Here is a 15147-nt window from a genome sequence, read left to right on the forward strand (position 1 = left end):
ATGATGTAACACTGCCCATAGCTGGGTCTCTTTTCTTGTCCTTGTCCTCCCCACCTACGCTCTCACACATGCCTGCATGTGTGCGACGTGGAGGAGACACGCAGGGACAAAGCCAGTGTCCACTGACTCTACACGACCCATTAACATTAAACGGCCCCTTTGAGCTAAAACCTGCTGCAGCCTAATCTCTCTCTCTTTTTTTAATGAACAGATTATAGTTGCCTTTTCTGTCTTTTTCAGAACAACAGATGCTTGTAGTTTCAAAAGAATCCACTGCTCTTAAGATAAAACAGCCCTCTCCTCCCTTTGGTCTCCCATAATCGCTGCTCCCCGCCGTACAGATCACATCATCAAAGCTGCGTGTGTGTGCACTCCTTGCATCGTTAGACGACAAAAGGTAGAAAACCTCCGCATGGCAGTTAAAAGGATGTTGTAGTAACCCACAGTGCAGCCGATGCAGAGGATGATTCCTGCCACTTGAGGGCGTCGATCAGCTGCTGTGCTCAAAGGCAAAGAACAAAAACAACAGCTGGATTAAACACTTTATTCATAGAAATGTACCACAGGTTGGAAATATACATCAGTCGAAAAGAAGGCGTAAATAAGGATTAAGGTCATCCTTCAACATCTTCACAGGAACTAGTACGTGTGACATTTTGGCCCAAACACAAACCATCAACACAACCGCATTCATACATCTGTTTAAAAAGCACATCTGGGATTCAATTTGACATTTTCAATTATGTTTTGTTTTCTCTCATACATAAAAAAAATCAGAACATTTTAATGTCTGCTGTATTTTTGTGCTGTGCTTTGTGATCCCATTCCCATCATTCACACCCAAAAAGCAGCAGTTTGTGATTGTCTTCATCTGTACAATAGCATAGTTTGAAGCCAGAGAGTTTGTTGTCTTCTTCTTCTTCTTCTTCTTCTTCTTCTTCTTCAGGCTGCAGCTTCATATCTCTGGCTAAACAGAACCTCCACCACCTTGGGGTCAGCCAGGGTGGAGAGGTCCCCGAGGTCCTTGTCGTTGCGAGCAATCTGTCTGAGGATTCGCCTCATGATCTTTCCTGAAGTGGATGAGGACACGATGTTACACAGGAGGCAAGTAGAGGAAGATGATGTCGATTTATAAAGGTGTTGGACTGTTACCTGAGCGAGTTTTTGGGAGTGCTGGGGCATTCTGGATGAAGTCTGGTGTAGCGATTGGGCCAATTTTTTCTCTCACTGAGAAGAGAATGTAGAAAATAGGAAAAAAAAATCAATCAAAAAAAGAAACAAAAGGCTGTTTTTATTTTGGAGCATTTCCTTAGCTTTTTTCTCAATTGCATGCAAGTGGGGCGATCGTGGCTCAAGAGTTGGCAGTTCGTCTTGTAATCGGAAGGTAGCCGATTCGAGCCCCGGCTCCGACAGTCTCGGTCGTTGTGTCCTTGGGCAAGACACCTCACCCATGGCCTACTGGTGGTGGTCAGAGGGCCCGGTGGCGCCAGTGTCCGGCAGCCTCGCCTCTGTCAGTGCGCCCCAGGGCAGCTGTGGCTACAATGTAGCTTGCCATCAGTGGGTGGATGACTGAATGTAGTGTAAAGTGCTTTGGGGTCCACAGGACTAAGTAAAGCACTATAAAAATACAGGCCATTTACCATATAATAAAATAACTTACCCTGTAACATAAACAGTTGGCTGTAAATGAACTTTCATATTTGGCTATTCCAAAGCCAAATAATAAAAGTATTAAAGTACGATGTTCTGTTGGTGCAGAAACAGGAAGCATAAAAAAGTTGGGGAAACTTATTTGAAAACCCATGTATTATACCCTCAAAGGGTATTTTTTTAGTTTTTCAGTTTGTTTTAACTGTTATTAATTTTTCAAGAACATATGGAACATGCTTGAAAAATATGAAATTTTACAGCATGTAGTTGACTTCGATGTCCTGAGTGATTTAGATACTATAATAAAGACACTTTAACCTTTTGACAAAAGTGTATCCCTTACTGTTGGTCTTTCTTGATAAAGAAGTAAAAATAAGAAGAAGAATTAGACCAGACAATGTCTTTTTTCCCACAACTGGGCAAGTTTTCTTAAGCTGTATTAATTTTCAGTCCTGCAAAAAACTGAGTACATCCTTACTGCTTCCATAGCAATTAAGTGGGTAAGTAGCATTTAATTACCATCTGATTGACCACCTCAATAAAACAAATTCACCCCAAGGCTAGCAAAAAAACCCAAAGAGCTGCATGTCAGAGAGTCCAGGCCTCGATTAATATGTCAAATGTTGAATGTTCTGACTGTACAGTTAGAAAAAGACTGAATAGGTATACCTTTGGTTAAGAGGAATAGCGGGAGAAAGCCTCTTCTATCAAAAAGAACATGAAAGAACAGCTTATGTTAGGAAAGTTGCATCTTAACAAATGTTCTTTGGACAAATGAAACCAAAGTGGAGATGTTTGTCCAAAGTGTACAAACCCCACATTGGGAAACAAAAAAAACACAGCACGAACACTTCGCATGAACTGTCAAGTGGAGATGATCTGGGCTGGTTTTGCAGTCACAGGACCTGGGCACCTTGCAGTTTCTTTATCCACCAAGAACTCTTTTTGTATATCAGGCCATCTGTCCAAAAGCTGAACACTTGGCTAAAATTGTCCAAGCACACCAGCAAATCCACAACAGAGTGGCTGAAAAAGAGAAGAATCAAGGTGCAAATATCGGGTCAAAGTCCAGACTTAAACCTGATTGAAAGGCTGTGGCGGGACCATAAGAGGGCAACAAACCTATCCAAACCTCAATGAACTGACACAACGCTGTAAAGAAGAGTGGGCCAGGGTTCTTCCCAAAGGTACGAGAGATTGATAAAGTCTTACAAAAAACAATTATGCCAAGTTACTGCACAGTTACTGCTTAGTTTTTCACAGGACTGAATCCAGCAGAAGTTGTATTTGTAATTAATTTAACATTTTATTTTAGATCAAATGCAAAACAAGAGACCACTGATACACAAAGACGCATGAATTTTAGTGGACTTTAACCCTAATCAAAGGTCTCACCCAGTCTCTTGAGCTCATCCACCAGCGTGTGACTGAACTCCCTGCTGTCTTTGAGGGTGACAAAGCAGTAGAGGGACTCTCCCTTCACCTTGTGAGGTCGACTCACCACCGCAGCCTCCGCCACAGCCGCGTGCTCCGTCAAGGCCGCCTCAACCTCCGCTGTGCTCATCAGGTGGCCTGAGGGGGGGAAAAGATATGCAAGGCCATTGCAGAGATGAATAGCACAATTTCCTGGAGAGGCTAATAAATAAAAATGTGCTGAGAATATTTAAAGTTATTTATGTCAATTAGATAACAGCCTTAAAATAAGTTCTGAGGGACAGCACCGTACCTGACACATTCAGCATGTCGTCTATTCTCCCTGTGATCCAGTAATAGCCGTCCTTATCTCGCCTGCAGCCTGAGAGAGGACAAAACAAAACTTTATATGGGGTCTCGTGGTTCACTTTGGTGCTTTAGTGAGAAATTGTTCATGTTGAGAACTAAAACTCTATCCTGAGTAATCTTCAGCCTGGGAGTGATAGCCAGCTAGGGCTGATTCTTGGATCTCACCATCTCCAGTCACATAAAAGCCTGGGAATTTCTTGAAGTAGGTATTTTCGAAGCGCTCATGGTTCTTGAACACAGTGCGCATTATTCCAGGCCACGGCCTCCTAAATACCTGAAAGAGAGGTGTTACTGCCATTGCTATTTTGAAATTTTATTTGCATCCATACACTGAAGAGTTCAACGACAAAAAAATACACTTCTTCTAATTTTTTATATAATTATTTAAACTATTTTTAAATAAAATAAACGTCACATCCAGGAAAAATACTTCCAGAAAGCATAAGAAGGTGAAGAATGTAAATGAAAATGTAAAAAATCTAAAAGTATTTGATTACATTCAGATAATAAACATGCTGCTGGTTCATTGGCCAACATTAACAGTGAAACATCGTTTTCGTCTTCCTCTCCTCTTTACCACACATGTATTCGTTGTTGCTCGATACGATCACTGTGACAGAGAGAAATGAGGCTGTGTTGAATTGAAACTTACCAGATAACCCTCAGCTTCACCTTCCAGCTCCTCTCCGTGCTCGTTGAGGATGGTCGGCTCCACCCCAAAGAAAGGGAAAGTCTGAAATATGAGTTTTGGATTTAATGTGAGATAACTGTTTTGTTTCATTTAATAACTCCCCTGCAGCTGCAGCGTTTCTTCCAGATCATTATCTGGATCATAATAAGGAGAACCAGGCTGCATTTCCTGCCCTGCTTTTGTTAAATCATGCTCGCCATTTTCATGCGCACAGGGAAAAACCCTTGCATACCAGCACGACTTGAACTAATGACAGTCCTCACATGCAGGTATGTTTTAGATTTAGAAATGTCAGCGTGGAAGAACTGTTATCACTTACAGCAGAGCCTGGTTTCAGCGGTGTAGCAGCAGGTAGAGGAGTCAAGACATGACCTCCCTAAGGAGAAAACAAACATAAAATATCACAGCAACAAAGAGGTAATAAAGCAAAACATTTGATATGCCTTGTATATTGTTCACATGTTGAAATAAATTACCAATCAATCAATCAATCAATCAATCAATCAATCAATCAAGAATATAATCAATCAGTGGTGTATCTATGGGTGGGCTGGGATGCCTGTTGCCCACCTATGAAAAAGAAAGCAAGCAAAAAAAAAAACAATCCCAGTCATGGCTTTTTTTAAAATGTCATTGATTATCAAAAGGACTACTTTCCTATTGGGCATTTTAAAGGTTTTAGCATATGCTCACTACAATTCAATTAAAATTATTAATACCTTTAATTCTTCTACAAGACTTTATATAGTGTAGTTTAACTGTTGTATTTCAATATTGTGGGAGCAGTGTTTTTCTCTTATGTTACTTCCATGTTCGTTTCCAAATATTTTATTCAATTTTATTTATATAGCAGCAAACCACAACAGCAGTCACCTCAAGGTGCTTTATATTGTAACGTAAAGACCTTACTGTGATATAAAGGAAAACCCCAACATTCAAATGATCTGCTACAAGTAAGCACTTGGCGACAGTGGAAAGGAAAAAATCCCATTTAACAGGAAGAATATGTGACTGGTTTGGGAAAATCCCGCATTGAGGTACTATATATTTTTATCGTTTTATCCCTATTGACGCATACCTAGCATCATCTTAGAATCTAAACACCTACACATCCTGAGAAGAGCTATCCCAGCTCATCATACAAAAGTTGTTTCAGACCCTGCAGTTCTTCTGAAGCGATACGCCTGAGTACGACTTCCTAATAACACCTCTGTAGTCAGTTTCTTGTTTCTTACCGTTTCTGTTTGCCAGAAGGTATCAACGATGGGACATCTGCTTTGACCAACCACTTCATAGTACCACTGCCACGCCTCTGGGTTGATGGGTTCACCCACAGTACCCAGAATTCTAAGGCTGGAGAGGTCATACCTGACAAATCAAAAGATTTCCCTTAGATCACGTCATTGAGTGGTATTTATCATGCTCTTTGTAGTTCAAAGTCTAAACTTCCTTACTGACAACAAAGAAGGAAACAATCTCACCTTCAAACTACAACTTCAGTGCTCTATGTTGTTTTAGCCTTACCATAATGTTGATACTGTGCTCTGTTTAAATAGTGAATTAAAATCTGACTTCGGTGAGACTTTGCATTTTTAAGCTTTCATAGCTGATAATTTTAATTTTTCATAATTGTCTATAATGACTCATTTTTTGCATGTATTGTTGAGAATGTTTGTCTAAGTAAGATTATTTTAAATTCTCTTGACAAATAGACTATTATTTGATTATGCTAAATATTTTCTATCTACAGTTCTACCAAACTTGTAATTAGTGATTTGGAATATTTCTTTTTGTCGCTACTGTGCCAACACTGTGTTCCGATTAATTATTAATTTTGAAAAATATTCTTATTAGTGCTGAGAGCTAGATGAGAGGATTGACCCTCCCTTCTATACTCAAATATGCAGCTCCAGTAACTAGAAGGTTAGCTTAGCTTCACACAAAGACTGAAAGCAACTCCTAAGCTATGCTAACTGGCTGCAAAGCTAGCATAGACATTAATCCTTATTAATGTAAACATAGTATATTAACAAACACGATTTCAAATATTAGTACATATGTTAACTCTCACTAAACAAAATAAATTAAGCCTTTATTTTATCACTACTTAGTAAATATTAAAAATGTGCTCATACTAATGCTTGGCTAATAGAGTAGTAGTTAAGGCATTAGCTTAGCAAGCAAAAGGTCGCTAGTGGGATTCCACTTGTGGGCATCAGGAATAAAATTGCCAAATTAAATGTGGTGGTACCTATTGTGGGAACTCTTTGTGACAAGGCAGCAGCTGAAAGTATCACATAGTTAATATTAATAATATGATAAATTAATAATCTGAAAGAGGTCTTTTGTTGCCAATGCTTACAATAAGTACTTGGCTAAGATGTTAAACTTAGCTTTAACTTAGTACAAATATGACAGTCTATCAATAGTCAGATTAAAGCCCTTAAAGTTTTTGTCATACTACTCAAGTTAGATTTGCTTAGTTAAAATATTTCGTTAAAATAAACCATTTGTTTGTTGTTTGTCTCTTTGTTCAGAGAAAGAAAAATCTATTTAAACACTCAGTGTCTTCTGTTTTTATCCTGTAGTTTATAAGAAGAGGTTTCAATTGTTCCCATATTGGGTCATAGCTCTAAATCTGAAAACACACTAACCAAATTGTTATATAAGAAGTGAACAAGTTGACGGAGGTCTTTCCAAATCAAGAGAGGCACCACATCAACTGCACCACTTCCCCAGTAAAACTGCGACCTTAAAGCCAAAATATCTTGGAGCTAATGCTGTTTGTAATTATTTATTTATTGCAGCAGATGATGTGTCCACATACTTCTGTAGTGGCTCTCGTCCATACTTCATCAGCAGGCGGATGGCTGTAGGAGCTGTATAAAACTTGGTCACTTTGTACTTCTCAATTACTTCCCAGAACCGGCCAACATGGGGGTGAACAGGGATACCTTCAAACTGCAAAAACATGCAGACACATGCACACGGAGGTTTGGTTTTCCATTTTTTGTTTAATGTTCTATACATGTGACACCTTGCTGATTTGACTCACTAGGACGCTCGTAGCACCGTTTGCAAGTGGACCATAGGTGATGTAGGAGTGTCCGGTGATCCAGCCAATGTCGGCTGTACACCAGTACACATCATCGTGGTGATGATCAAAAACGTACTTGAAGGTCATCGACGTGTAGAGCAGATATCCAGCAACAGTGTGGAGAACACCCTGTTTCAAGTGAGCAAAAAATAGGTCAACAAGGAGACAGAAGACAGCAAAAATAAGGGATCTGTTAATGCTGGCAGAGGAGATGTGTATGGAGGTGTGTTTCTGTGTGCATATTAGTCAAGTTCTGTTTACACGCTCTCATAGTGGGAAAGCGAATTCCTGTTTGGAATAAAAAACAAGTGCCCATAAGGTAAACCATAACATTTTAAAGTTAAAGTTTATGTCTTGAGTGAAAGAAACATGTCTGTGTAAAAGAAAAATCCATAAATTCTGTGTTTTCTATAACAACGCACACACGCACACACACAAATAGAATACACAAATACAACAGTGGAGCTTGCAGATAACTTTCAAGGATTACATTTGTGCCTCTCAGCAACAGAAAACCATTAATTCTCACTATTTCATGGCAGATTATGTAAACGCTGGCCCGGTTAAAGTCATTATAGGCTTATCATTGTAATAAATAGATGCTGCGATTTGTGTAAATGATAAGATTTCCCTCATGCCTCTTGCTGTGTTTGTGGAAAAAAACTCGCCTGCATGTGAACGTCTGCCTCACCTTGGGTTTGCCGGTGGAGCCGCTGGTGTAGAGGATAAAGAGCGGGTCCTCTGCATCCAGCCACTCGGGCTCACACTCCTCAGAGGAGTCCCTCATGGCCTCATCCCACCAAACATCACACTGTGAGTCCCAGGGGGTCTGAATGCACCACAACAGGAGGGAACAAATCAAACTCATAAACCGGATCATTACAGCTGCTTGCCAAGCACACCAGCAGGAGTGCAACATGCCAATTTCAACTCTAATTTAGAATGCCCTGAAGAGCTAAAGGCTAAATATTTGGAAAAATATGACAGAACCATTTTTTTGGTTCTGAAATATATTTTTCCCCTTGTAGTTATTCAAATAAAGACATAAATATGTATATAGAATCGTTTTACAATGTGACAAATATGTGTTTGTCACTGTGTGTTCATTTTTCGAGCTGACGAACCTGTAGTTTGTTGCATCCACCTCCACTTTTTGTCTTCAGTGCATGGTGCTTGATGACGAGGCATTTGGTGACACTAGCTGACCCTCTAAAGGAGAAAAAAAAGAAAAGCAGTGAAAGGTAGTAAAAGCATAAAGTCTTTGCCTAATGGATACTGAGTGCATGCATGCTGCTCTGCTTTCCAAGGATTTGCAAATACTGGATTGGGGTCACATCTTGGTTCTTGTAGGTCGAGCGCCTGAAGTCCCATGAGATGAAATATTTTGTCATGTGTCCACAAGTTATTTATCCAAAAAAAAGTTTCTTTTTGGAAGTGATTACTGCTGTTTGCTCCTTGTAGACTTAACACAGTTCTTTCCTATATTAGGTCACTGTGAACAGCACAAATCTTGTATGTATACTTTGTGCACAAGATTAAAAAGCATACATTATATAATTTCAGGGGATCCATAGATGGGGGACCCACATACACGTAAACGTTCCTGAGCTTTATGTTTTTTTCTCATGTTTCTCAACTCTGTATTAGTATCACCATAACAGTAATTTAAGTAAATAAAGTAAATACTGTGATTTGATGGTAATTATAACAGGGGTTAGGGTTGGTATGAAAATTTGACATAAAATGATTTTTTTCACATATGGCCTCAAAGTTACCTCTAACCACATCTGTACCCCAGATACTCCCATAATCCTTCCCAGCATGCTTTGCTTCTCAGCTAACATTCCTCGTAGTCATGTTGCTATAGCAGATGAGCAGCTTGGGCCTCCCTGATAAAGGTGCTCCATGTTGCCCGGCAACCTCGTTAATGTAAAAGTCTTGCTGTATTATTCTTTAACATCTCTGATATCAGCTGACTGCTCTGTGTGTGTGCGTCTGTGTGTGCAATGACTCATATTCCAGGGGCTGACTTCCATTACCAGCTGCAGCCAGTGTAAATAAGGGTGGTTACTGAAATCTGGGAAAGTGTAGGCTTTGTAAGCAGGAGCTACCTTTCCCGACACTTCTCCAGAGCCTCGGTTGCAATCTGCTTCAGGTTGATCAGTTTCTCTCCTCTGTAAACACCATCTGACAGGAGACAGAGGGAGGAACAGGTAGAGGCAGAGAGCTATGATGAAGAAGTAAAAGTAAACAGCAGGGAATCATCTTTGCAGCTTCTGGCAAAACAAAACATCTCATTGTGGTGCTGCCATTTGGCACACATGTTTTAAACAGACACATTAGGAGCTACTGAATGAGTGAGGACCACAAAAGAACAATGTACACATCAAGCACAGTTAATCAGTGTTTAGAATAGAGATTGGTGGTTTTTGTTTTTGATCATTTTTAATTTTGTGCTGAGTCCTACTTTTAAAACGAAAAACAAAGCTATGTTTGTTCCTTTGTATATCTTCATATAACCAGATAGTGAAACTCTTAACATCAAGAGCTTCTTTTGCAGGAATATCTTGGATTAACTTGGGCAGCATTAACCTAACATGTTCTGTTTGACACATCAGAGCTCACAGAGAAAACTCAAACAGAAAGGCCCTGCAAAGACGTAAACTTAAGATTGTCTTGCAGAGTGGTAACAGTGCTTACTAGTCAGCTACATCGTAATCTGATGTGTGCAAATGGATAAAATGTACAGTTTATCCTTCTGCCACACCTTGGGAAATGCAGGGACAGGACAAACACTTGGCTGCCTGAAGACCTACCTGCTGTCACCAGTACACTACTCTGGGCATCCACAATCCTTTCACACAGAGACTCACAGGAAAAACCTGCAAACTGAACAAGCAAAGAGAAAAACAGAGGACGTTAGATAACAGAAACAATCATTTCAGGAGCATTTGCACGATTTTTTTAAAGAAAGCACTTTTGAATTCTTGTTTTTTTTCTCTAGTGAGAATAGGGACCAGGTGAAAGAGCAACTGGAGAGGAGGAGGTGAAGAAGCCAGGAGTAGATGCAGTAAAGCTGGATGAGTTTATATACCTGGGCTGCTTTGAATCGGATCATCCGAAGCACGATGGAGGTGAAGAAAAGAGTGCAGGCAGGATGGAGACGGGATGAGTTGTTACAGAGTAAAATAAGATGGCAGCATTGACAAAAACACATGAGGGATAGAGGATATATTGGATAAAAAGGATGCTGAAGATGAAGCTACCAGGCATTAAGAAAAGAGGAAGATCAAAGAAGAGGGCCATGGGTGTAGTGAGAGAAAACATGGAGGCAGATGATCCACTTTGGCAACCCCTAAATGGAGACCAAACGAAGAAGAATTCCTGGTTTTACCTCCAAATAAAGTTGTTTTGATAATCTTAATGAAGAACTGGCTAAATAACTACATTTTAAGGCACTTGCGGCAGGTGTAAATAAGGTTTTTACACAAAATCATCCAACCAACATAGAGCAACATTTAATGTATATTTGGAGCTGTGTTTGTAGCAATTCATTCACACTGACTGTAGCGTCGTGTTTCAGCTATACCAGATCTTGAGGGAAATAACTGGCTCTTGATCTGCCAAATTCTCCACTTTAATGCCTATCAGCTACTCAATAACTGTGTATGTTGCCTGTTTGGGACTGACTAGGTAGCAAAGGATGGCTGCTGAGAGAGTTTTTTTTGCAACTTGTTTCAATATAGCAGCTTTAAATGCTTTTTATTTAGTGTGTGTAAGTTATTTTAACTAACATGAGAAATAGATCATAATTATTAGGAAACATCATTTACAAATTTAAAACTGAGTCAGAACCCTTGAGCCAGACTAGCAGATGTTGCTGAGTACTGAGCCAACATAGTCCTTTTTTTTTTAAAGGCTGGAAGTTGTAAGAAGTGTGGAGCCTTCTAAAATCCTAAACTAAGCTGTTATGTCTCTGATATTACACCGTGATGGAGCATGCTGCTCCTTCTCATCATCATTTACAGATTTAGAAACCTTGTTGAATTGTACATAACAAAGCAGACAGACATTAACTGCTCTTTTCTATGACTGTCATTCACATAGAATCCAGACAGGAGGTCTGGATATCTGGACAAGGTTAATGGTTCACAGAGCATAAAGTTTCAGTGTTGATGAAGCATTATGAATCAGGTCACTAAGGATTCTGGACTCAGCAAAATGTCACTGCATGATTGGCATTGGCTCTCCTGCAAGTTTCCATGGACCAATCCTTTTTGCTCATTCATGATTAATATTAGCAGTCACGGGATAATCTAAAAGGCTGGCGCTGTCCCAAAGATTGTTATGTTGCCATGCCAAGTGTTGTTCCTGTCGAAAGTAAATTAATCAGATCAAAACTGAGAGTTGGACAATATACAACAATGACTAAGCAAAGACAAGGTCACTTATATCTAACTCTGCCAGCCTTTGCGAGTTATAAAAAGCGCCCACTTTGGAGTCACATTCTAGAGTTATTTTAAGCAGAGCTACTAACCTTTGCATGGAAGAGCAAGGTTAAATATCTAAAAGAGTGTTGGCTTGCTTGCAGAATTGCAGTGACTCTAGTGCCTTCTCAAACTGGAAACAGCCAGCAACTGTCTGACCTATATACTAAGTGCAGGTGCTGCTGGTGCTGTGTTCATGTAGAAGACAGCTGATAAACTACTGGAGCAGGGCAGTCTGCACTAACAGAAGCAACAGCTCGGGTTCAGACAATGTTTTCTTGTGGAAATCAGAGCAGCAAGAACCAGCAGCCTACTTTCTGACAGTCTGCAAAAATGCACCATGCAGATGGCACATATGATATTAGAGAATGCTGGACAGGAAAAAAAGACTTTTCAGTTTTGTAAAATTGTTGCATATGGTGCATAGTCATAATAGTACTTACCACAATAGAGTGAACAGCACCTATCCTGGCACAGGCCAGCATTGTGTACACAAGCTCTGGGATCATCGGTAGGTAGATAGACACTCTGTCTCCCTTTTTCACACCTTAATAAAAATATATATACATATAAAACAAGTTACTGCCACTCTATCTCTGAAACTAAGTTTGTCAGCAAAATCTGTAAAGCTATACTTATGTATTATAATCATGGACTAAATAATTATGGACTAATCGTGGACATGACCATAAGCTCAGGTTCTCACCCATTTGCTTCAGCACGTTAGCACAGCGGCAGACATGGCTCAGCAGCTGGCTGTAGGTGATGGCCATTTGATGATCAGGTGAGTTTCCCTCCCTGATAAGACAGCACACAAGAGAGAAACTTTCAAATGTATAAATGTATTACAAAACCTGTCTGTGATTCTACAGAGGTCTCTTCGTCTGTTTTGGTAAACAATTGCACACAAAAGTACTTTCCCACTTTCCCCAACAGTGTTGTCCGGTGAGTTCTTTGAGTTCACAGTAGAGATAACCTGTTCCTGTTTTTGCTAAGTCTATATTAGGCTTGGATGTTTGTCAGGATAGTTATTTGGAAAACAATTTGGCACACTTGAAGGGGCAGCAGAAAGCATGGTACCAAGCCAAATGGGAATGATGAAATAAATGACTGCACAGATGAAATTCTGCAACTGAGAAATGACTTCAAGATGTGATAGCAAATGTTGTAACTCAGCTCTATGTGAAATAGCCTGCATATATGTTGTCAAAGTCTTTATTTATTTTTGGGAAAATGTACAGCAGAGCAAACCAAATTCAGACATGGCGTTCCGCAGGGGTCGATCATGAGACCTCTTTAATTCCAACATTTATATGACTCCACTTGCCAAAATATGAGATAATCAAAATTTCCCATATTTAATCTATACCAATCTATACAAATACTATAGAAGCAGATTACTTTTCATATGTGTTTATTTTTGATTTGTCACTTAAACTTCTTTCACGGCCCCAGATTTTTGTTGAAATGGCACTCTTTGCAGCATTTTTGCTGTTCTATTTAAAAAAAAATAAAATAAATTTTTGCATTCTTCTACCAGTTTAGACAGTTGTTCAAATTATACTTGGACAAAGCGTGAGCTAAAGTCACATGAGTGATCAACTGTTGCTCAAAACAAACCATGTGGAAATTGATAACTTGTCACCACAGCTGATAGTTATAGTTTCCTTACAGAGTGTACTAAAATAGTCACGGCAAACACGTGAGCAGGTATATCATACAAGTGCTTTGTTTGAGTGTAAATAGCATTAATGCTCTCCTACAGGTGATTTCCAGTATGCCAAGTTCCACTGAACCCTTACATTGCTGAGCGTGCAGAACAACCTTCCTGCTTGCTAAGCTTAAACAGCTGACAGAGCAAATAATAACTGTCATAATATAATAGTAAAACATCATAAAGTAGAGGCTTTATTGTAATATGACAAGGACGTGGGGTCATCAGCACGCAACTGCAGGTTCAAATCATTTAAATGACTTAAAATTTAAAGCTAGAATAAGTTTAAAAATGTAATGTGTGTACATTCGTCTATCAAGTGAAGTTAGTTGCTCTAGTTAGACTTTTTGTAGTTGATTAATCAAATAGAAATAGATTTTTGCATTATAAAACAATAAGAAATTGTTGGACAGATAGTGTATAAAATCTGTAAATTTTTATCTTCTGCTTCTGACAGGAAGAAGAAGCACTGCTGTAGTGATGTGCGCTGCCTGTGGTTTGTTTTGGTGTTCTGGGGTCAGCACAGGGGACACAGCAGTTGTTTTTGACTGGAATACTTAGCATAACTCCAGGCAGCATTTCCCATCATAGCTATTATTTCCTCTGGGGGCATGCTGGTGCTTACCAGTAATAGGCAACCTTTTCACCAAGGCTCCCCTCCCTCACATGTCTGTCCAAGACATTATAGCACATGTTGGTTTTGGCTCCCTCCATGTATTTCACATAAACGCTCCCTTTCGTCACATCGAAGTTGTATTGTAGCATCGGTGCTGTTGCAGGCTTCTTCCAGAAGAACTCATCAGCAACCTCTTTCCAGAAAGCTAAAACAGACGATACCTTTTATCAGTGTTATGGGATGCAGATAAGGCAGATTAGCACAAAGAGATACTGTATGCAGACAGGCTCAAAGAGATATGAATGGCAAGGAAGCGCTGCAAGCGCTGCACTAAAAATACAGACAAGTTTGACCTACCTTCTGGATTCTCCAGAGACTTTTGGTACAATGCCAGATATGAGTTAAAGTCAGGCACATGAGCATCCTTCTGCAGGTCATTAAGAGGGTAGTACATTTTGTCCTGAGACTCAGGAACAACCATTTTGGAAGTACAGATGCAGACAGGCCTATATCATTGGAGAGTGAGTCAGAAAATGGTATAATCTGAGTCCCTGCTGGTCTGTCTGAATCCTCCTGGGTGAGGTAAGAACACTACAAGGCCTGTACTGAACCAACACAATTCAGCATGCAGAAAGACCCACCCCTAATCCCTGATCTGCAGGCTCTGGCTCAGTCTGCTTAGAGTCAGGGCAGCCAATCAGCTCATGGAGTGCAGCACTCCCACTTTTTCATTGGATGAGCCATCCCTGGCCTGCTGATCACATTATGTTTCTAAGCAAGTGGGTGGTGGAGGAGGACAAGGAGGCGTCTACCCCCAGCAGGATAAATGCTGCGGATTCAGGCAAACATTTTTTTGAAGGGAGGAGGCTGATGGGTGATGTTGGTGAAAAGAAGAAAATAATAATAATAGAGAGGTATGCAACAATTATTCACTTTCAGAGTAAACAAACCCTGCCCAATCCCCAATGCATGTCTGCTGTGAGAGACAGCTCCTGAATCCTTTTAACACTAACATTTAATAAAACTTAGTCTTTTAAAACATAAATTGCTTATGGGAAAGCTCACTGTAAAACCCCTGCTTCCACCCTGCTTTGCTTTAATCCTCTGACA

General features: G+C 39.9%; 1 protein-coding gene across 1 annotated transcript; it reads right to left on the reverse strand.

Moving 5' to 3' along the window:
- Positions 1 to 530: 530 nt before the first annotated feature.
- On the reverse strand, positions 531 to 14741 carry acss2l (acyl-CoA synthetase short chain family member 2 like). The gene is made up of 18 exons (XM_085438660.1): positions 14395 to 14741; positions 14047 to 14242; positions 12414 to 12505; positions 12151 to 12254; positions 10037 to 10109; positions 9332 to 9407; positions 8345 to 8429; positions 7912 to 8049; positions 7179 to 7349; positions 6951 to 7084; positions 5359 to 5491; positions 4443 to 4499; positions 4085 to 4165; positions 3598 to 3706; positions 3377 to 3445; positions 3046 to 3222; positions 1153 to 1227; positions 531 to 1070 (listed from the first exon to the last, which is right to left on the reverse strand). The coding sequence occupies exons 1-18, from the start codon at positions 14516 to 14518 to the stop codon at positions 943 to 945; spliced, it is 2022 nt and encodes a 673-aa protein (XP_085294786.1). The 5' UTR covers positions 14519 to 14741; the 3' UTR covers positions 531 to 942.
- Positions 14742 to 15147: the final 406 nt, after the last annotated feature.

Source organism: Copadichromis virginalis, linkage group LG18 (assembly GCF_057382275.1).
Source record: "Copadichromis virginalis isolate Kocher_CV1m ecotype Utaka linkage group LG18, C_Virginalis_male_GT1.1, whole genome shotgun sequence".
Taxonomy (NCBI): Eukaryota; Metazoa; Chordata; class Actinopteri; order Cichliformes; family Cichlidae; genus Copadichromis; species Copadichromis virginalis.

Coding starts and splice junctions, on each gene's coding strand:
- acss2l (XM_085438660.1), bottom strand. CDS start 14,518: ATGGTTGTTCCTGAGTCTCAGGACAAAATGTACTACCCTCTTAATGAC. Junction 3,707..4,084: donor GTGAAGCTGAGGGTTATCTG/GTAAGTTTCAAT, acceptor CCTCTCTTTCAG/GTATTTAGGAGGCCGTGGCC. Junction 1,071..1,152: donor ACTCCCAAAAACTCGCTCAG/GTAACAGTCCAA, acceptor CATCCACTTCAG/GAAAGATCATGAGGCGAATC.